At 37.0% G+C, this 17,693-nt stretch overlaps 1 protein-coding gene across 1 annotated transcript in view; it reads left to right on the forward strand.

Annotated features, from left to right (window-relative positions):
• The window catches only part of SERINC1 (serine incorporator 1), a 29,176-nt gene extending 18,060 nt beyond the window's left edge, over positions 1–11,116 (forward strand). Inside the window, exons 4-10 of the mRNA XM_006834698.1 lie at positions 927–1,006; positions 1,226–1,363; positions 4,136–4,305; positions 4,417–4,507; positions 6,166–6,310; positions 6,419–6,649; positions 10,981–11,116. Coding sequence (XP_006834761.1) covers positions 927–1,006; positions 1,226–1,363; positions 4,136–4,305; positions 4,417–4,507; positions 6,166–6,310; positions 6,419–6,649; positions 10,981–11,116 — 991 coding nt within the window. The remainder of the gene's footprint in view (positions 1–926; positions 1,007–1,225; positions 1,364–4,135; positions 4,306–4,416; positions 4,508–6,165; positions 6,311–6,418; positions 6,650–10,980) is intronic.
• The last annotated feature ends 6,577 nt before the right edge of the window (positions 11,117–17,693 follow it).

A 17,693-nucleotide genomic window follows, 5' to 3' on the forward strand; every position in this document is an offset into this window, starting at 1 on the left:
ATTGTAAATTTAGGTGGGATATACTCAAGGTCATAGTTTGGCTCTCGTGGACTTTTCATTTTCTTCAGCTTCAGTTTCAATTTGCATATGAGTAATTGATGGTCTGTTGTACAGTCTGCCCTGGGCCTTGTTTTCACTGATGATATGGAGCTTTTCCATCATCTCATTCCGCAGATGTAGTCAGTTTGATTTCTGTGTATTCCATCTGGTGAGGTTCATGTGTATAGCCGTCTTTATGCTGTCTAAAGAAGGTATTTGAAATGAACAAACCATTGGTTTTACAGAATTCGATCATGCGTTCTCCAGCATCATTTCTATCACCAAGGCCATATTTTCCAACCACTGATCCTTCCACTTTGCTCCCAACCTTTGCATTTCATTCACCAGTAATAATCAATACATCTTGATTGCATGTTTGATCAATTTCAGATTGAAGAAGTTGATAGTTCTATTTCATCCTCACTGTTTTTAGTGGTTGGTGCATAAATTTGAATAATAGTGGTATTAACTGGGCTTCCCTGTAGGCGCATGGATATTATCCTATCACAGATAGCATTGTACCTCATGACTGATCTGGATATGTTCTTTTTGACAATGAATACACCATTCCTCTTCAATTTGTCATTCCTAGCATAGTAAACTATGTGGTTGTCAGATTCAAAATGGCCAATACCAGTCCATTTCAGTTCACTAATGCCCAAGATATCGATGTTTATGTGTTCATTTCATTTTTTGAAAACCTCCAATTTTCCCAGATTCATATTTTGTACATTCCATATTCTGATTTTCAACTGATATTTACAGCTGTTTCTCTTCATTTTGAGAATATAAAATATAGGTATTCTTTAGGATGGTCTTAAAAGATTTCATATGTAAAATTGTTGAATAAAATTTTTAATTAAAAATTTTCTTTCTTTTTGCTACAGATTCTGGTTCTTTAAATTTGCTGCAGCAATAGCAATTATTATTGGGGCATTCTTTATTCCAGAAGGAACTTTTACAACTGGTAAGATATTTAAATTTGTGTAATGGATGTTTATTTTTATAAAGAAACTGAAATAATGGCTGCCTGGAAGTATAATACTGTTTTGTTTTGCTATATTTCCTAGTTGGCCAAGTTAGGATATTGATAAAAAAAACTGTAGTTTTCCTTTTGTGTACTGTGATTGTGTAAAGGCAGTAAAAACTGAACCAGCCATTCATATGTATGCTTTTTTTCTTTCAGTGTGGTTTTATGTGGGCATGGCAGGTGCCTTTTGTTTCATCCTCATACAGCTAGTCTTACTAATTGACTTTGCCCATTCATGGAATGAATCCTGGGTCGAAAAAATGGAAGAAGGAAACTCGAGATGTTGGTATGCAGGTAAGCTTTTATTTCAGAGAACGTCTTCAAAATAATTAAACTTTGAAGGTGAGAGCAAGTATGTGGATCATAGAGAAACATGGGTTTTATTATTTCATTTCCTCTGAACAGAATTTTGGTATAAAAGTTTGAGTAGCATCTGTATATCGACAACTTTACTTATGAGAAATCTTTTGACAAACCTATTAAGAACGTACTCAAATACCAGAAAATCCCCAAAGAAACCAAAATAGCTAAATTTTACGTTGTTTAAAGAATGTACATTTTATGGTTTTTTATTGCGGTTTTTTTTATTTTAGATAAATTCTCTACAGTCTCACTACCTCACCTATAACAAATTAGAAGTAAAATGGCAAAAGGTAGAGCACTGCTAGAAACAGATAGACATCCAGTGCTGTACTTCATAAATAGATATAAACAAAAATATAAAAAGCAACTCTGAGGCATTTTATAAGTGTATAGGATGCCTTTAATGTGTATCAATAACACCTAAGAGAATTCTTATAGTAGTATGATTAATGTTTATTCCTTTATAATTATGAGCTTGAGTCCTACATTTATACTCTAAAATGGGGATCAAAACTCAAATGATTATAGGGATGAAACAGGAAAGAAAAACGAGAGAAGGAAAACCAAGTAACCAAGATTAAGTGTAGCATAGATTCTGTCCTCATACAAATAGTAGGGACAGTGTGGCATTGTAGGATAAGCACTGGGGTGCTAATTGGTAGGTAGTTCAAACCTACCAATCACTCCTTGGAAACCCTCTACAGAATCACTAGAAGTTGGAACCGATTTGATGGCATTTAACAACTGCATTAGTGGTGCTCTGGGTTAATACGCCAGACTGCAAAGCCATTTGAACGGCAAGGTCGGCAGTTCAAGCTCACTAGTTGCTCCTCGGAAACCTTATACAGGGTTGCTATGGGTCGGAATTGACTCAACGGCACTTCACAACAACAACTGCATTATGAATTAGAGTGTGAGTGACCCATCTAAAGAGCTGCTGCTCAGTTCTACATGGAAATGTGGACCTTATGGTTGCTTGATTATTTTTCTGTTTTATTTATAAGAAGCTACAAATCTGGATTTTTATTTGAAATGTTTTTTAATTTCCACTCTAAAAATGTATTTTTAAGTTATGTTGTTGCTGTTATGTGTCATGGAGTCGGTTCCGACTCATAATGGCCCTGAACAGGGTTTTGGAGGCTATAAATCTTTACGGGAGCAGAAAGCCTCATCTTTCTCCCGGGGAACAGCTGGTAGTTTTGAACTGCTGACTTTGCGATTCGCAGCCCGATTTGTAACCACTACGCTACCAGAGCTCCTTATTTTTAAGTCATAGTATTCTCTAAATCTGACATAATCTGCTTGTCTAATATGCTTCATATACTACTAGTTTGTGATGTTTGTTATCAGTGGCTGTCTCAAAGAAATAAGCTTTTGTCATTTTGAAAATTTACTTATATAGAATATATTCTTTAATACAGGAATTTCTGTTTTATTCCTAGAACAAGAACTATGTAGACATTAAGTAAATAGTTGTTAGATGATCTCTCATTTAGGCAAATCTAGATATAGTGAGCTTATGCTAGCATAAAGATTAAAACTTTATAGATATTTAAATTTACACAGAAGACAGTTGTATTGTCTTATTAAGTAATTATGACTTAGCCTTGCTAAATTTTTCTTTAAAAACATTTTAGTGGATGAGGAAAAGTATCAGTGTTTCATGGGCTTAACATTTAGGATGAAAATTAAGATTTTATGTTTCTTAATTTTAATCAAATTATTTTTAATTAAAAATGTATAAGTAATACTTTAATTATTTTTATAGGCTAATTTATGTGATAGAGTGAGTTACGCAGTGGGCTACAAACTGCAAGGTCCGCAGTTCAAATCCACTGGCCCTTTCTAAGGAGAAAGCTAAGACTTTCTGCTCCTATAAAAATGTATAGCCTTGGAAACCCAATTACAGGGTGGCTATGAGTTGAAGGAGTCATGGTGTGGCATTGTGGGTTAATGCGTTGGACTGTAAAGTCGGGTTGAACCCCACAGGGTAGGCAGTTCAAGCTCACCAGCCACTCTTTGGAAACCCTATACAGGGTCACTACGGGTTGTAACCAACTAGACAGCACATCACCGCACCAATGCATATGAAGAGTCTTGGTGTGGCACTGTATTATTAGCACTGGGCTGCTAACAGAAAAGATGGTGTTAAAACCCACCAGCCACTCCTTGGTAATCATATACCGGGTGGCTGTGAGTCAGAATTGACTTGATGGCATTTAACAAATAACATTGTATGTGAGAATATTTTGCAAACTATAGTACATATACTAATAGTAAAAGGCTTATTAGAATGTTAGTTTATTGTGCTCTGAAGTGTGGCACTATTGGCTAAAGCACTGGACCACAAGATCTGTTTGAAAAGCAAGGTCCGTTTGAAACACAAGATCGGCAGTTCATACTCAACCAATTGCTCCTTGGAAGACTCTACAGTGTCACTATGAGTTGGGATCGACTTGATGGCAGTTAACAACAACAACAGCAATAATGTAAAAGTGAACCATGTTTAAAGGCTGTAAGACTCCTCATTGAAAAAGTTTCCAATTATTCTTAACTGCTTTGATAGCCTACATAAAGCTGACAATGTTAGTTACTTAAAATACATATTTTGAAAAATAACATGTTTTTAAAACAAAGCTATATGCCTAATTCCTAATATTTGTGACAAAACTCTGTAACTGTCCAATTTTGTTTTTTTCACAGCCTTGTTATCTGCTACAGCTCTGAATTACCTGCTGTCTTTAGTTGCTATAGTCCTCTTCTTTGTGTACTACACTCATCCAGACAGTTGTTCAGAGAATAAGGCATTCATCAGTGTGAACATGCTCCTCTGCATTGGTGCTTCTGTAATGTCTATACTGCCCAAAATCCAAGTATGCTCTTTATATCTATCATTAGTTTTGTTTTGAAGTTTCTGTGTTTGTAAATTTTTATAAACCTTAAATGATGTTAGACTTTTTATCAATATTAATATTTTTCTTCAGGAATCACAACCAAGATCTGGTTTGCTGCAGTCTTCAGTAATTACAGTCTACACAATGTATTTGACATGGTCTGCTATGACCAATGAACCAGGTATGCTTAGTTTTATTTATTTTTCAATGACTCCTGCAGGTTTTCTTTTTTAAAAGATGACTATAAGATTAAGCTGGAGTCTGGTGTGGTGCTGTGGGTTAATGCGCTGGACTGCAAAGTCAGTTTGAATCAGCCACTCCTTGAAAAGCCTATACAGGGTCGCTGTGGGTCAGAACCTACTTGACAGCACTAAACAACAACAATAAAATAAGATTAAGCTATTTTAAAATTAAACTCTAAGAGGGATAAAGAAAATGGAAATAATATTTTCATCTTTGATGTATTGCTATATTTTTTCATCAAGTGTTTTCTTTCGTTAACTATTATAAGAAGGCTATATATAGCAAGTTAATTTGAAAATTCAAAGATACACCTGTATTTTGCACAGTGCATAAGACAGTTATATAAAGAAAGAAAAGCTGTTCAAATGCTTGCTGATGGAAGTGTGTGTAGCATCATTTTGTCATTATTTTTGTCTCAGATTGCATAGAACAATTGTCTTGTAATTGAATAGAATAATTTGACTTACTATAAGCCTGTTCCGTTCCATGGGAAGAGAAACCAGATATGCCATTTGAGGGTGGAGACAAATTAATGAGAAATGAATTACTATTTATATAAACAGCTTTTCTTTTAAGAAAACAAAAAATCATAAAACTTATCTGAATCTAATACATTGAGTTTGTAAACTCTGGAGGTGTTTTACCACTAGTTGGAGAAATAATTCTTTAGTATATTAGAGAAAGTTTCCTTAGGGCTTTTTAAGAATCATTTTCATTAAAGTCATGCTTGACTAAGCATGGGAGAAAAGACTTGTTTGGACACTTCAGTGAATACGTACCAACCCTGTTTTAATTGTTTCTTATAAATGAGTAAGGAAAACTGAATTAGTTCATTATACTTTACTTGGTGATTTCTAAAAATCATTTATTAGGATTCTAGTAATTAATGGGGTATTTTTGTGTGTAAGCTGTCTTGCTGCTTTTAACCATGTACTTTGGCAAATAGATAAACCTGATAAATGTTGTAATCTCAGAATATACAGTATAAAAGCCCTAGTACATTGTGGTTTTGGGCATCTGAATAACACTCCTATCTCTTAGAATGTTACTGACACTTTCTAAATTTCATTTATTGCCTTACCTGTTTCAGCCCATCTTTTGGTTAGCCACATACTTGACCCTGTGTCCCCAAGGCTCCTTATCTATGTTGCTAGGGACCATAAATCAGTTCTGACTTACAGCGACCCTCTGTACAGCAGAACAAAACACTCTCCAGTTCTGCATCCTCACATTTGTTGTTGTGTTTGAATCCATTGTTGTAGTAACTCTGTCAATCCATCTTATAGATCTGATTTTAAAGTGTTGGCCTTATTTATAAGGAGTTCATAAAACTCAGCTACCTTATAAGGTTGAAAATGAAATTATTTAAGTTTTTCAAGTACTTATTTAAAATTAGCATTATAAATAATACTTAAAATGTTTCATTAATAAATATGTTGTTTTTAAGTATTTTGTTATACTTACTACCTTTTTCAGTAAAACTGAATTTATGTGGGTTTTGTTAACAGAGTTAAAAAGAACTCTTTGCTTTGAAAAGCAAATTATTTTCAATGATACTCTCAAATTTTCATTTGATCTTATTTGTTTATATCATAGAAACAAACTGCAACCCAAGTCTACTAAGCATAATTGGCTACAATACAACAAGCAGTACTCCAAAGGACGGGCAGTCTGTCCAGTGGTGGCATGCTCAAGGAATTATAGGACTAATCCTGTTTTTATTATGTGTGTTTTATTCAAGGTAAAGAAAACTAGAATTAAAAAATAAAAATCCAGTTATTTATTTCTGAATCATTTCTTAAGGAAATGTCCTTCTTCCTTCTCTTCTTAAACCCTGTCTTTCCTACAGCATCCGTACTTCCAACAATAGTCAGGTTAACAAACTGACTCTAACAAGTGATGAATCAACGTTAATAGAAGACGGTGGAGCCAGAAGTGACGGGTCCCTGGAGGATGGAGATGACACTCGCCGAGCTATAGATAATGAAAGGGATGGTGTCACTTACAGTTACTCCTTCTTTCACTTCATGCTTTTCCTGGCTTCACTTTATATCATGATGACCCTTACCAACTGGTACAGGTACGTACTTGATGAGAATTTGGGTGTGGGAATCTTGATGGCTTTTCATCACAAAACAGGAAGTACTTTTCTCAAGTGAAATTAAAAATATTGAGCTAAATGCATAGTGGGATCATTGTGAGAAATGGTAACTTCCTTGATTTAATAACAGAAAGCCTGAGATAATTCCAACTCCAGGAATACATGTTGGTAGTTTATATCTAATACTACATGTTTATTTATTTTGATTACTGTATCCAGTTCTTGACATAGTGTAGTAAAAGATCCCACCTTTCTTCTTCTCTTTGAACTTTGTCATTAAAAATTCTGGAGTGTTTAAAATCAAAGTGATTACATTATTGTAGATATCTTCGAGTTCTTGAAAACTTTTAATTGTATTTTTTTTAAGCTCTTATTGTGAATTGAGTGATAGTTTACATCAGAAGACATCAGTTTTGCACTACCTATTGTATTTTGTGTCATTACAGTGATTACAGTCACCTCCGTGCATCATTGATTAACACTTTGATTCCCTCTGTTTTTTTGTTTTTTTTTTCCTTTCTTTCTGTTTCTTTGTTTTTATGTGCACAGAGACACACACAAGAATACATAATCATTCAAACAAGCTAGCCTCCTGGCCGCCAGCACACAACCTTTATTTTTTCATGAGTTTAGGGTCCTCAACTGCTCTAGCTCTCCATGCCATCACCTCTGCCCCCATCTGTGCTGTTGCTATTTCTCTGGTTAGGGTCCCACATTCTGCTCATGCTCTTCTCTCTTGATGGTTCTAGAGTCTCTGTTCCTGGAATGTAAGATTAACTGCTCCCCCCTTTTTGTTACAAAATGTCTACCTTTACAGTTGTGACAATCACAATTAGTTAGGATAACAATTACTCACTATTGAATCAAAAGAATCCTATCCCCATCTCCTTTCACTAGACCCATCTAGACAAGATGAAAACTATTAAGTGGGGATTCTTCTACCTTCCCTTGCACACATTGAAACTAAACTTGAAAACTTGTAAGCCAGCCACTTCATGCCTTTATACCCCTCTCCCCTTTACCTCCCTCCCCCATTCTAGGTGGTGGTGGTGGTTACGTGCTGTGGAGTCAGAACCGACTCATAGTGACCCTGTACTGGGTTTCCGCGGCTGTAAATCTTTACGAGAGCAGAAAGCCTCATCTTTCTCCCGCGGAACAGCTGGTAGTTTCCAACTGCTGACCTTAGGTTCGCAGCCTGATTCCTAACCACTACGCTACCAGAGCTCCTTTTCCATTCTAGGTAGCCAGTGTCTAAGTTGTCCATCCTTTCAACCCTGTGTACAGAGGGGATAAGTTTGATCTTTGATGTGCAGACTTCTTCCCTTTTAAGTATTTTGAGCTACTGCATCCATAAGTATAATTCAAGTTCATTAAATTGTAGCAATTTGCACTTGCTTCCTTTATCAAATTTCTTTAATTTCCTCTAGTCGAGCTCTGGTCATTAAGCCATTGAAGCTTAGTCAGATGGGTACTATCTGCAAGTTTGGACATTCTTGTGTGTCTCCCCCCACTTCATATCAGCTGGACACTTCACCCTCATTGCTAGCCCTCTGTGGCTAGGTCAGTGTCCATGGGCTCAGGAGTTCCCAAGTTTCTCCAAATCTCCCACCAGCCAGCCCTTTTCACTCTTCTTTCATCTCCAGGTCAATAGGAGTCTATAGAACGTGGTCGAACTCAGCCCACATCTTCATTACTGCCTTTCTGCTACTTCCACTCACATGTAGACCAATAGACACCAGAAAGCTTACATGCTTACTTGTGTGTTCCCTTTCAGTTTCAGTCTTGGTAGGGAGTTTGTCCTGAAGGCACTTGATTCCTTGCCTTAATGGCTATCTGGTGAACAACTTGCTTATTCTGGTAGCCAGTCAGACTGTCATTTTTGGGTTTTTCTTTTTCCTGCTGGTCTGTCTTTCTTTCAAGAAGTGTTTTCTGTTCCTCTAATTGCTCCAGGCTGGTCGGCTTGTCCTTTCAAGTGGGAGTGTCTGTACTCAGAAGGTTCTGGGTGGGGCTCAGGATTCTACCTAAGGTCCTGTACACTACAAAGGTGCCGCAAGAATTCTATTTCACTGGGCTAGTTCTAGTACTCCTTTTACGTATTCCTAAATACCTAAAGATGGGCTTACAGGTTTTCTGTAATCATGCTTCCCGATATTCCCTTCTATCCTACTCAAGTGTCTATTTTAAAATAGTAGGCACAGTAACCAATATCCATAAGACAGTCAAGTATCTTAACATTATGTCCCTTCTCTTACTTATTCAGACTATGCCTGGATCCCTGTATCAGAGAGCCCTGTTGTTCCAAGTTTGCGCTTACATCACTATGTATCTCTGTCCCATATAACCCATGCAAACCTACCTAAGTGTTCCCCTGTCTACCTTGTTCTTCCACCCTCCTTCTCCTACTTATATTGCCCTCCCCAGTACCCAAGCTATGATGTGACTATCCCCTAACCTGTGCTCTTCTGTCCCCTCTCTCCCGCCCCTGGTAACCAACAAAGAATTTTTTTTTTTCCTTCCTTTTCGTATGGGTCTCTTAAGTTTTACGATAATGGTCTTATGCAATATTTGTTTTTTTGTACTAACTTTACTCAGCATAATGTCTTCAGGTTCATACATGTTATACGGTAGTTTATAGCTTCAGTATTATTCTTCAAATATACCAAAGTTTATCCATTCTTCATTGATGGACACTTAGGCTGTCTTTACCTTTTTGCTATTGTGAATTTGAACATTGTGAAATATTGTGAAAATGAACATTGGTGAGCATATATCTACTTGTGTTCTGGTTCATATTTCTTGTGGATATATACCAAGTAGAGGAATTGCTGGATCATAAGGTATTTCTATTTCCAGCTTTCTAAGGAAGTGCCATACCATTTTCCAGAGTTGTTGAACCATTTTACATTCCCACCAGCAATGTAGGAGCATCCCAGTCTCTCCACATCCTCTCTAGCATTTATTGTCCTTTGCCTTTTTGAACTTCGCTTTTACTTCTGGTGTGAGATGATACGTCATTGTTGTTTTGATTTGCATTTCTCTAATTGCTAATGATCATGAACATTTCTTCATGTTTGTTGGCTGCCCAAATGTTTTTCTTGGTGAAGTATCTGTTCATGTCCTATGCCCATTTTTAAATTGGTTCTTTTTTTTTTTTTAATTGTCTTTTGCTTGAGAGGTAATGTACCTCTGTAGTTTCCTATAGAATAATTTAGAGATTTCATCCACTTCTGATGTGTTGTTGCAAAAGAATTTTTTTCCCAATGGTATGCTTTTATTACTTCAACACTTATCCATAAGTAAACTTCTGGCAAGAGAAAGGTAGCAATTTACATTAATGTGTTTTACATTTTTTTTCATTTTGTCCAAATAACTATGGAAAGATTTATTTTAAGATTTGCAATAAACTATATGGTTTGAACTTCTTTTATTTTTAACTATTACAAACGCAAGAGGTCCTGTAAGTAGTTGTTGTTAAGAAGGTTTTCAGTACTAGCAAAAGGCATAGGGAAAAAAAAAAAGGTTCTTTACACTTCAGTTTTCTGAGATCAGCCTTTACTGATACTTATTATTTTAAAAAATATAAAGAATTTTTGTTCTGGAGCATATTGAGGTATTGTTGTAAGTGCCGTCGAGTCAGTTCCAACTCATAGGGTTTCTGAGGAGTAGATGGTGGATTTGAACTGCTGACCTTGTGGTTCATAGTCCAGTGTTGATCCTGCAGTGCCACACCAGAAGTCCATATTTAGCTATAAGAATCCAAATAGTTTTCAAAAGTTAAGACTTTTGTTCTCAGGTAAGTCGATTTTTAGACTAGATTAAAAAGATTATTGGTATAATTCATTAACTAATCAGCTAAATTCTTGGTGCATTTCCTACGTATCTTGTAAATCTAAGAATTTACAAGGTTGAAGATATACTGTAATTGCCATTGAGTCAGTTCTGATTCACAACTACCCTGTGAAGAGTTTTTGAGGAGTAGCCAGTGGGTTTGTAATAGTATTTTATTTTTGCAGAGGTCACATTTAATTTCTCTGAACCCAGAAAAGCATGAAGAGCCTCTTAGTGTTATGTAATGTGTTTCAAAATAAATTTATTTTAGCCTATTAAAGAAAATTGCTTAATTTACTTATCTTCACACCATCTATTAAAGCTATGTGGAAAGCCAGGTAGCAGATGTGAATCAGCAACTATATATCTGTTGCTATAAATTCTATACTAAGAATACTCTTTCAGTAATGAAATTTATAAATATGCCTGATGACTACTAATCCACCGCTACCCCTTCCCTCTTTGTTTTCCTTAAATATTAGGTATGAGCCTTCTCGTGAGATGAAAAGTCAGTGGACAGCTGTCTGGGTGAAAATCTCTTCCAGTTGGATTGGCATCGTGCTGTATGTTTGGACACTGGTGGCACCACTTGTTCTTACAAATCGTGATTTTGACTGAATGGGACTTCTGGCATGAAAGTCCCACTTCAGTCATTGCTTATCTGCAATTAACAGTATTTCCAATTTTTGTAAAGTGTGAGTGTGTGTGTGTGCACGTGCACCTTTCCCTTACAACTTTTCCATTGTTGATCTGGCATGAATTTGGTTTTACAGCTTGCCCTTTTTTTTTTTTCATTTTTTCTTGCCAAGCCCATTGATATGTGTGTTGTTAGAATAAACTACAGTGGAGAGTTTCATAAATCTGATAGTGAGTTAGGTAAAGTGTACATTCTTAGGTTTATCCTCTGCTGTGTATCTGTGTAAAGTTAGATTAAAAATGAAACTGTTTGCTTAACAGGTTGATTTCTTAAAATGTTAGCAATTAAGCTATTTTAGAAAGTATTAGAGGGAATGTATGACTGCCTTTTCAAATTTTGATGCCTTGCCTTAAAGGGGAGTGCAAATAGACTATTCTAAAGTTATATAAAAAACTTCTATGCCAGCTGTTTGAAATTTTTGATAAAAGATAAGAAACTTAAAGAGGTAGGAAGTGTTCAGTGAACAACAGTATAGGTTTTGCATGGGAGCTGAGGCACAGAGCCTTTAAGAAACATCAGATTGGCAATTTGTTAAATGCAGTCAAGTCAGTTCTAACTCACAGCTACCCTTTTAGGGTTTCTGAGGCTGACAGGTTGGCAATGGTAGGTACTAAATTGAATACCCAATTAGATTTTCATTGTTCTTGAATAAGGATGACCTTCTTCCTTGCCTTCCTAATGAACTTTATTTTGGTCATTATAAACACAGGCAAGGAGTAAGATGAATGGAGATGTTAGCAACACTGAAAGACAAAGATTTTGAAAAGAAAAATCATGAGTTAGAAGAATGTTATTTAATAAAACATTGTAAGTTTTGAAAAACAAAGGTATGGTAAACTTTGACTGGGCAGGCAGAAGCTAAAGTATTGGACTAATATTGATCAAGTAGGCACTTATGTGAAATTTATTCCAGTTCTTATTTTAAAAATGAAAAAACTGAAGCACAGACTTACAGCTCATATAGCTCTGATTAGTGGCTAAGCTGGGAAATTCCAAGTCTGCCAAAAATAGCTAGCATTCTTTCTGGCATTAAAAAGTAATTTCTATTAAAAATACATGCATATTATAGTTTGTACCTGATTGTTGTTGTTGTTAAGTACCATGGAGTCAGTTCCGACTCAGTGACCCTGCACAGGGTTTCTGAGGTTGCAAATCTTTATGGGAACAGAAAGCCTCATCTTTGTCCCGTGGAACAGCTGGTAGTTTCGAACTGCTGACCTTGAGGTTAGCAGCCTGATTGGTAACCACTATGCTACCAGAGCTCTTTATTAGTGGTAGATAATTTATGTATGTTGGCTGATGGTTAGCATGTCTTCTACCTGGAAACTCAGGCCAGGTGAATGATAAAATGCTGTAGACTAAACTTCTGCTTACTGATTGTACAGTTCACAAGTTGTTTAAAATGCATTTGTATTTGCTACCATTTAAGTGAAATGTATACATTATAATCTTTCAGCTTGAAAATCAAGGAGTATGACAGTTAACTTAGAGAAACAATTACGTGTATGACATTAGTCTTAATGAAGCTTTTAAAATCTACATTTGCCTCTTATAAAATATTTATTAATATAAGTGAAATATAACAATTCAGCCTAATTCCCTAGTCTGTTTTGTGTATTGATAGTCATGAGTTTGAGTGGCTGTGTTCATCTATAAATAAATGGATTCAAAGACTATAGTGTGTTAATTTTTTAACAGTTCAAATTTAGGTGACTGTAATACTCAGATATACTTTCCTCTGCAAAAGAACTTGGCACTAGTACATTGTTGTTGTTTCTTTAAGTGCTGTCAAGTCAATTCTAACCCATAGCGACCCTGTATAGGTTCAAGCAGCTGGTGAGCTTGAACCGCTGACTTTGCAGTTCAGATGGCTTTAGGCAGGGGCAACTGCAGACTCATTTCATGTTAGTGCTTAAGGAAAAGCAGCTGCTAATGATAGCCTTGAAATAAGGGTCAGTTGAAATATCAAACAAAAAGTTAGAATACTATTCTAAGTGCCATGGATTTGGGGTGAGTGGGGGTTGATGCACAGTGACCCTGTAGAGGGGTCCAAGGCTGTAAAGCTTTGTGGGAGCAGAAAGTCTCATCTTCTGTAAAGAAGCTAGTAGGCTAGAATTGCTGTCCTTGTGGTTTGCAGTTCACTCTCTATGTGGAATCTAAGCTTTTCACATACTAGTTTATTTCTTCTTTGAATGATGGTTGTTAAGTGCCATCAGGATGGTTCTGGATCAGTGATCTTCTGTAGGGCTTCCAACCTTCTGGTTAACAGTCCAGTGCTTATCCTACAGTGCCACACTAGGAAGTAACAGACATTTAGGGCAGGGCCTTTCAGTACTAGTAACACAGTCTTATATAGTATCATGGTTAACAGTTTGTAGATTTATTCAACAACTGAATGTAGAAGGGTATAAGTAAAAAAAAATACTGCTACGAATCATCGCACCCACTATTAAACAAAAACTTCAAAATGTGAAACTTGTTTCTCAACATAACCGCCATGACTACACTTCTTTTTGTTGGGAAGAAAAAAAAAAATTTGTGAATTGCGTGACGGTTTAATACTTGGCTTCATTATAATGATTGCATTCCAACAGTTAACGGTTTTACCTCTAATCACTTTAACTCTTGCATTCCTCCATGCTTCCCTCGACCTTTATCTTTCCTCTGCCAACCTCACTCTTGTATATTGCCTGCCCCATCACCCATGTCAACATGTGTCTACCACCTTCTAGTCCATGAAGAATTTTCCCTGCCTCACCACCCTCAGGAACCATCATAGAAGTTTCTTTTATCAATAAATCCTTTAAATTTTTTACAAGTGGTCTCACAATATTTCTCCTTTTGTGATTGACTGCACTCAGTATAATGTCCTCCAGCTTCACTCATGTGAAGTGTTTTACAGATTCATCATTATTCTTCAACATTACATAGTATTTCACTGTATGTACCAAAATCTAACCATTTTTCTGTTGATGGACATTTAGGCTGCCTTCATCTTTTTGCTAATGTAAATAGTGTTACAATGAACATGGGTGTGCAGATATATGTGTCAGGGCTTTTATTTTTCGAGAGTGCTCCTTGGAGGCCAGGATGGCCAAACTTCATCTCTCTTACTTTGGACATATTGTCAGGAGGGACCAGTCACTGGAGAAGGATATCATGTTTGGTAGGGTGGAGGGTCAGTGAAAGAGGAAGACCTCCTAGCAAGATGATTGGCAACGTGTTAGCATCAATGGGCTCAAGCGTGGCAATAATTACGAGGTTGGCCCAGGATCGGGCAGTGTTTCATTCTGTTGTACATAGGGTCGCTATGAGTCAGTACCGACTCGATGGCACCTAACAACAAAATACCAAGTAGAGGGATTATTGGGTTACATGGTATTTCTAGTTCCAACTTTTTGTGAAAGTGCTAAGCTGGTTTTCACAGTGGTTGTATCATTCTACCAGTCCTGCCTGCAGTGTGTTGTTAGTATCATCAAGTCAGTATTTTGAGCTACTACAACCATAAGTAAAGGTCAAGTTCATCAAATTATAGCAATTTACATTTGCCTCATTTATCAAATTTCTTTTATCTTCTAGTCAAATTCTGATCATCAAGCCATTGAAGCTAGGTCAATTTGGTACTATCTGCAAGTTTGGGCATTCTTATCCATCTCCCCTCACTTCATATCAACTATTCACTGACTCTCTGCTGTAGCCCCCCCATGGCTAAGTCTTTGTCCATGGGTTTAGGAGTCCCCGGATCACCATACTTTGGACCAACCAGCCCTTCCTCTTCTCTCTCTCAAGATCAATGGGAGTTTTTGGAATGTGGCTAACTCAGCCCATAATCTTCATTGCTGCCTATCCCCCATTTCCACTCACCAGTAGACCAACATGGTCACCAGCAAGCTTACATGCCTCCTTGTGGTTCCTTTGAGTTTTCAGTTTTGGAGTGGACTTTGTCCTGAAGGGACTTGATTGCTTGCCTTGATGGCTCCCCAGTGAACAACTAGCTTGTTCTTATAGTAGCCAATCAGACAGCTGCTTTTGTTATTGATTTTTCCTGCTGGTCTTTCAAGAAATATATTCTGTTCTTTTGGCCATTCCAGGCTGGTCTGCATATCAAACTGATTTTTGTATGCTTATCTTGTACCCTGCCAATTTGCCAAACCTATCCATGAGTTTCAATAATTTTCTTATAGAGCCTTTCAGATTTTTAAATGTAAGATCATATCATTTGAAAACAGAATACCAGAAAGATATTTGTTGTTAAGTGACATTGAGTCAGTTATGACTCATAGCAACCTGTATGGGGTTTTTAAGAAGCTGGTGGGTTTGAACCATTGACCTTGTCATTCACGGTCCAGTGCTGATCCTACAGTGCCACATCTGTGCTTTATTGACTAGGCAAAGGCTTTCAACTGTGTGGCTCTTCAGAAACTATGGGCAACATTACTGAGAATGAACATTATACCAGAACACTTAATTGTGCTCATGAGAAACTTGTACATTGAATAGGCAGTCTTTTTAACACAACAAGGGGACACTGAATAGTTTAAAATCAGGAAAGGTATGCCCCAGGGCTATATTCTCTTACTAATTCAGTCAGTATGCTGAGTAAATAATCCAAGAAATTTGATTATATGAATAAGAACCTGGCATCAGAATTGGAGAAAGACTCATTCACAATCTGCAATATGCAGACAGTACAACTTTTGTTTGCTGAAAGTGAAGAGGACTTAAAATATTTACTGATGAAGATCAAAGACCATAACCTTCAGTATGGATTGCACTTCAATGTAAAGAAAACATAAATGCTCACCACTGGACCAATAAACAACATCATGTTAAATGAAGAAAAGTCTGAAGTTGTCAAAGACTTCATTTTGCTTGGATCCCATCAACATTAATGGAAGCAGCAATCAAGAAATCAAAGGATGTATTGCATTAGTCAGTCACATGTGCTACACAAGACTTTTTAAAAAAGTGTTCATGAGCAAACATGTCAATTTAAGGACTAAAGTATGTACACCTAACCCATGCCATGGTATTTTCAGTAGGTTCATATGCATGTGAAAGTTGGACAATGAATAATGAAGATGGTAGAAGAACTGATGCATTTAAGTTATGGTGTTGGAGAATAATATTAAACGTACCACGGACTGCCTGAAGAACAAACAAACCTGGAAGAAGTATAAACAGAATGCTCTTTAGAATCCAAGATGACCACACTTTGTGTCTCATACTGTGAACATATCAAAAAGGACTAGTCCCTGGAGGACATCATGCTTGGTAAAGTGGAGGGACAGTGAAAAATGGGAAGACTCTAATGAGATGGATTGGCACAGTGGCAGCAGCAGTTGGCTCAAGTGTAGCACCAATTGCGAGGATGGTGTCTGACCAGAAAGTGCTTCATTTTTTTGTACATAGGTCAGAACTGACTGATGGCACATAACAGAAATTGGGGTTTTTTAAGTATAGGAGTCTGTTTTATAAAAATAGAGAATTTTACTTTTATTGTCAATTTGGATGCTTTTAATTTTCCTTTCTTGTCTTACAGCTCTAGCTAAGATTTCCAGCACAATATTTAATTGTTAAGTACAGTCAAGTCAGTTTCAACTCACAGCGACCCTGTATAGGGTTTCCGAGGAGCAGCTGGTAAGTTTGAACAGCCAGTCGTGTGGTTCAAAGTCTAGTGCTGATTGTACAGCATCACACAAGGAGTCCCAACATTTAGTTGTTGTTGTCAGGTGCCATCGAGTCGGAACCGACTCATAGTGACCACAGCAGAAAGAAACAATGTCCGATCCTGGGCCAACCTCACTATATTGCTGCCACACTTGACGTCATCAATGATGCACCCTGGCTGATCCATCCCGTTGGGGGTCTTCCTCTTTTTCTTTGACCCTCCATCTTACCCAGCATGACATCCTTCTCCAGCGACTGTTCCCTCCTGACAATATGTCCAAAGTATGACAGATGAAGCTTAGCCATCTTGGCCTCCAAGGAGCACTCTGGCTGTTCTTCTTCCAAGACAGATCTGTTGGTTCTTTTGGCAGTCCATGGCACTTTTAGTATTCTCCTCCCACACCACAACTCAAAGGCATCAATTCTTCTACGATCTTCCTTATTCACTGTCCAGCTTTCACATCCATATGAGGTTATTGAAAATACCATGGCTTGGGTCAGGCACACCTTGGTCCTCAAGCTGACATCTTGGATCTTCAACACTTTAAAAAGGTCTTGTCCAGCAGATTTGCCCAATGCAATACGTCGTTTGATTTCTTGAATGCTGCTTCCATGAGTGTTGATAGTTGATCCAAGAAGAATGAAGTCCTTGACAACTTCAATCTTTTCTCCATTGATAAGAATGTTGTTTATTGGTCCAGTGGTGAGGATTTTTGTTTTCTTTACATTGAGATGCAATTCATACCAAAGGCTGTGCTCTTTGATCTTCATCAGTAAATGTTTTAAGCCCTCTTCACTTTGAGCAAGCAAGGTTGTATCATCTGCATA

The sequence above is a fragment of the Chrysochloris asiatica genome, unplaced genomic scaffold, assembly GCF_000296735.1.
Source record: "Chrysochloris asiatica unplaced genomic scaffold, ChrAsi1.0 scaffold00013, whole genome shotgun sequence".
Classification (NCBI taxonomy): Eukaryota; Metazoa; Chordata; class Mammalia; order Afrosoricida; family Chrysochloridae; genus Chrysochloris; species Chrysochloris asiatica.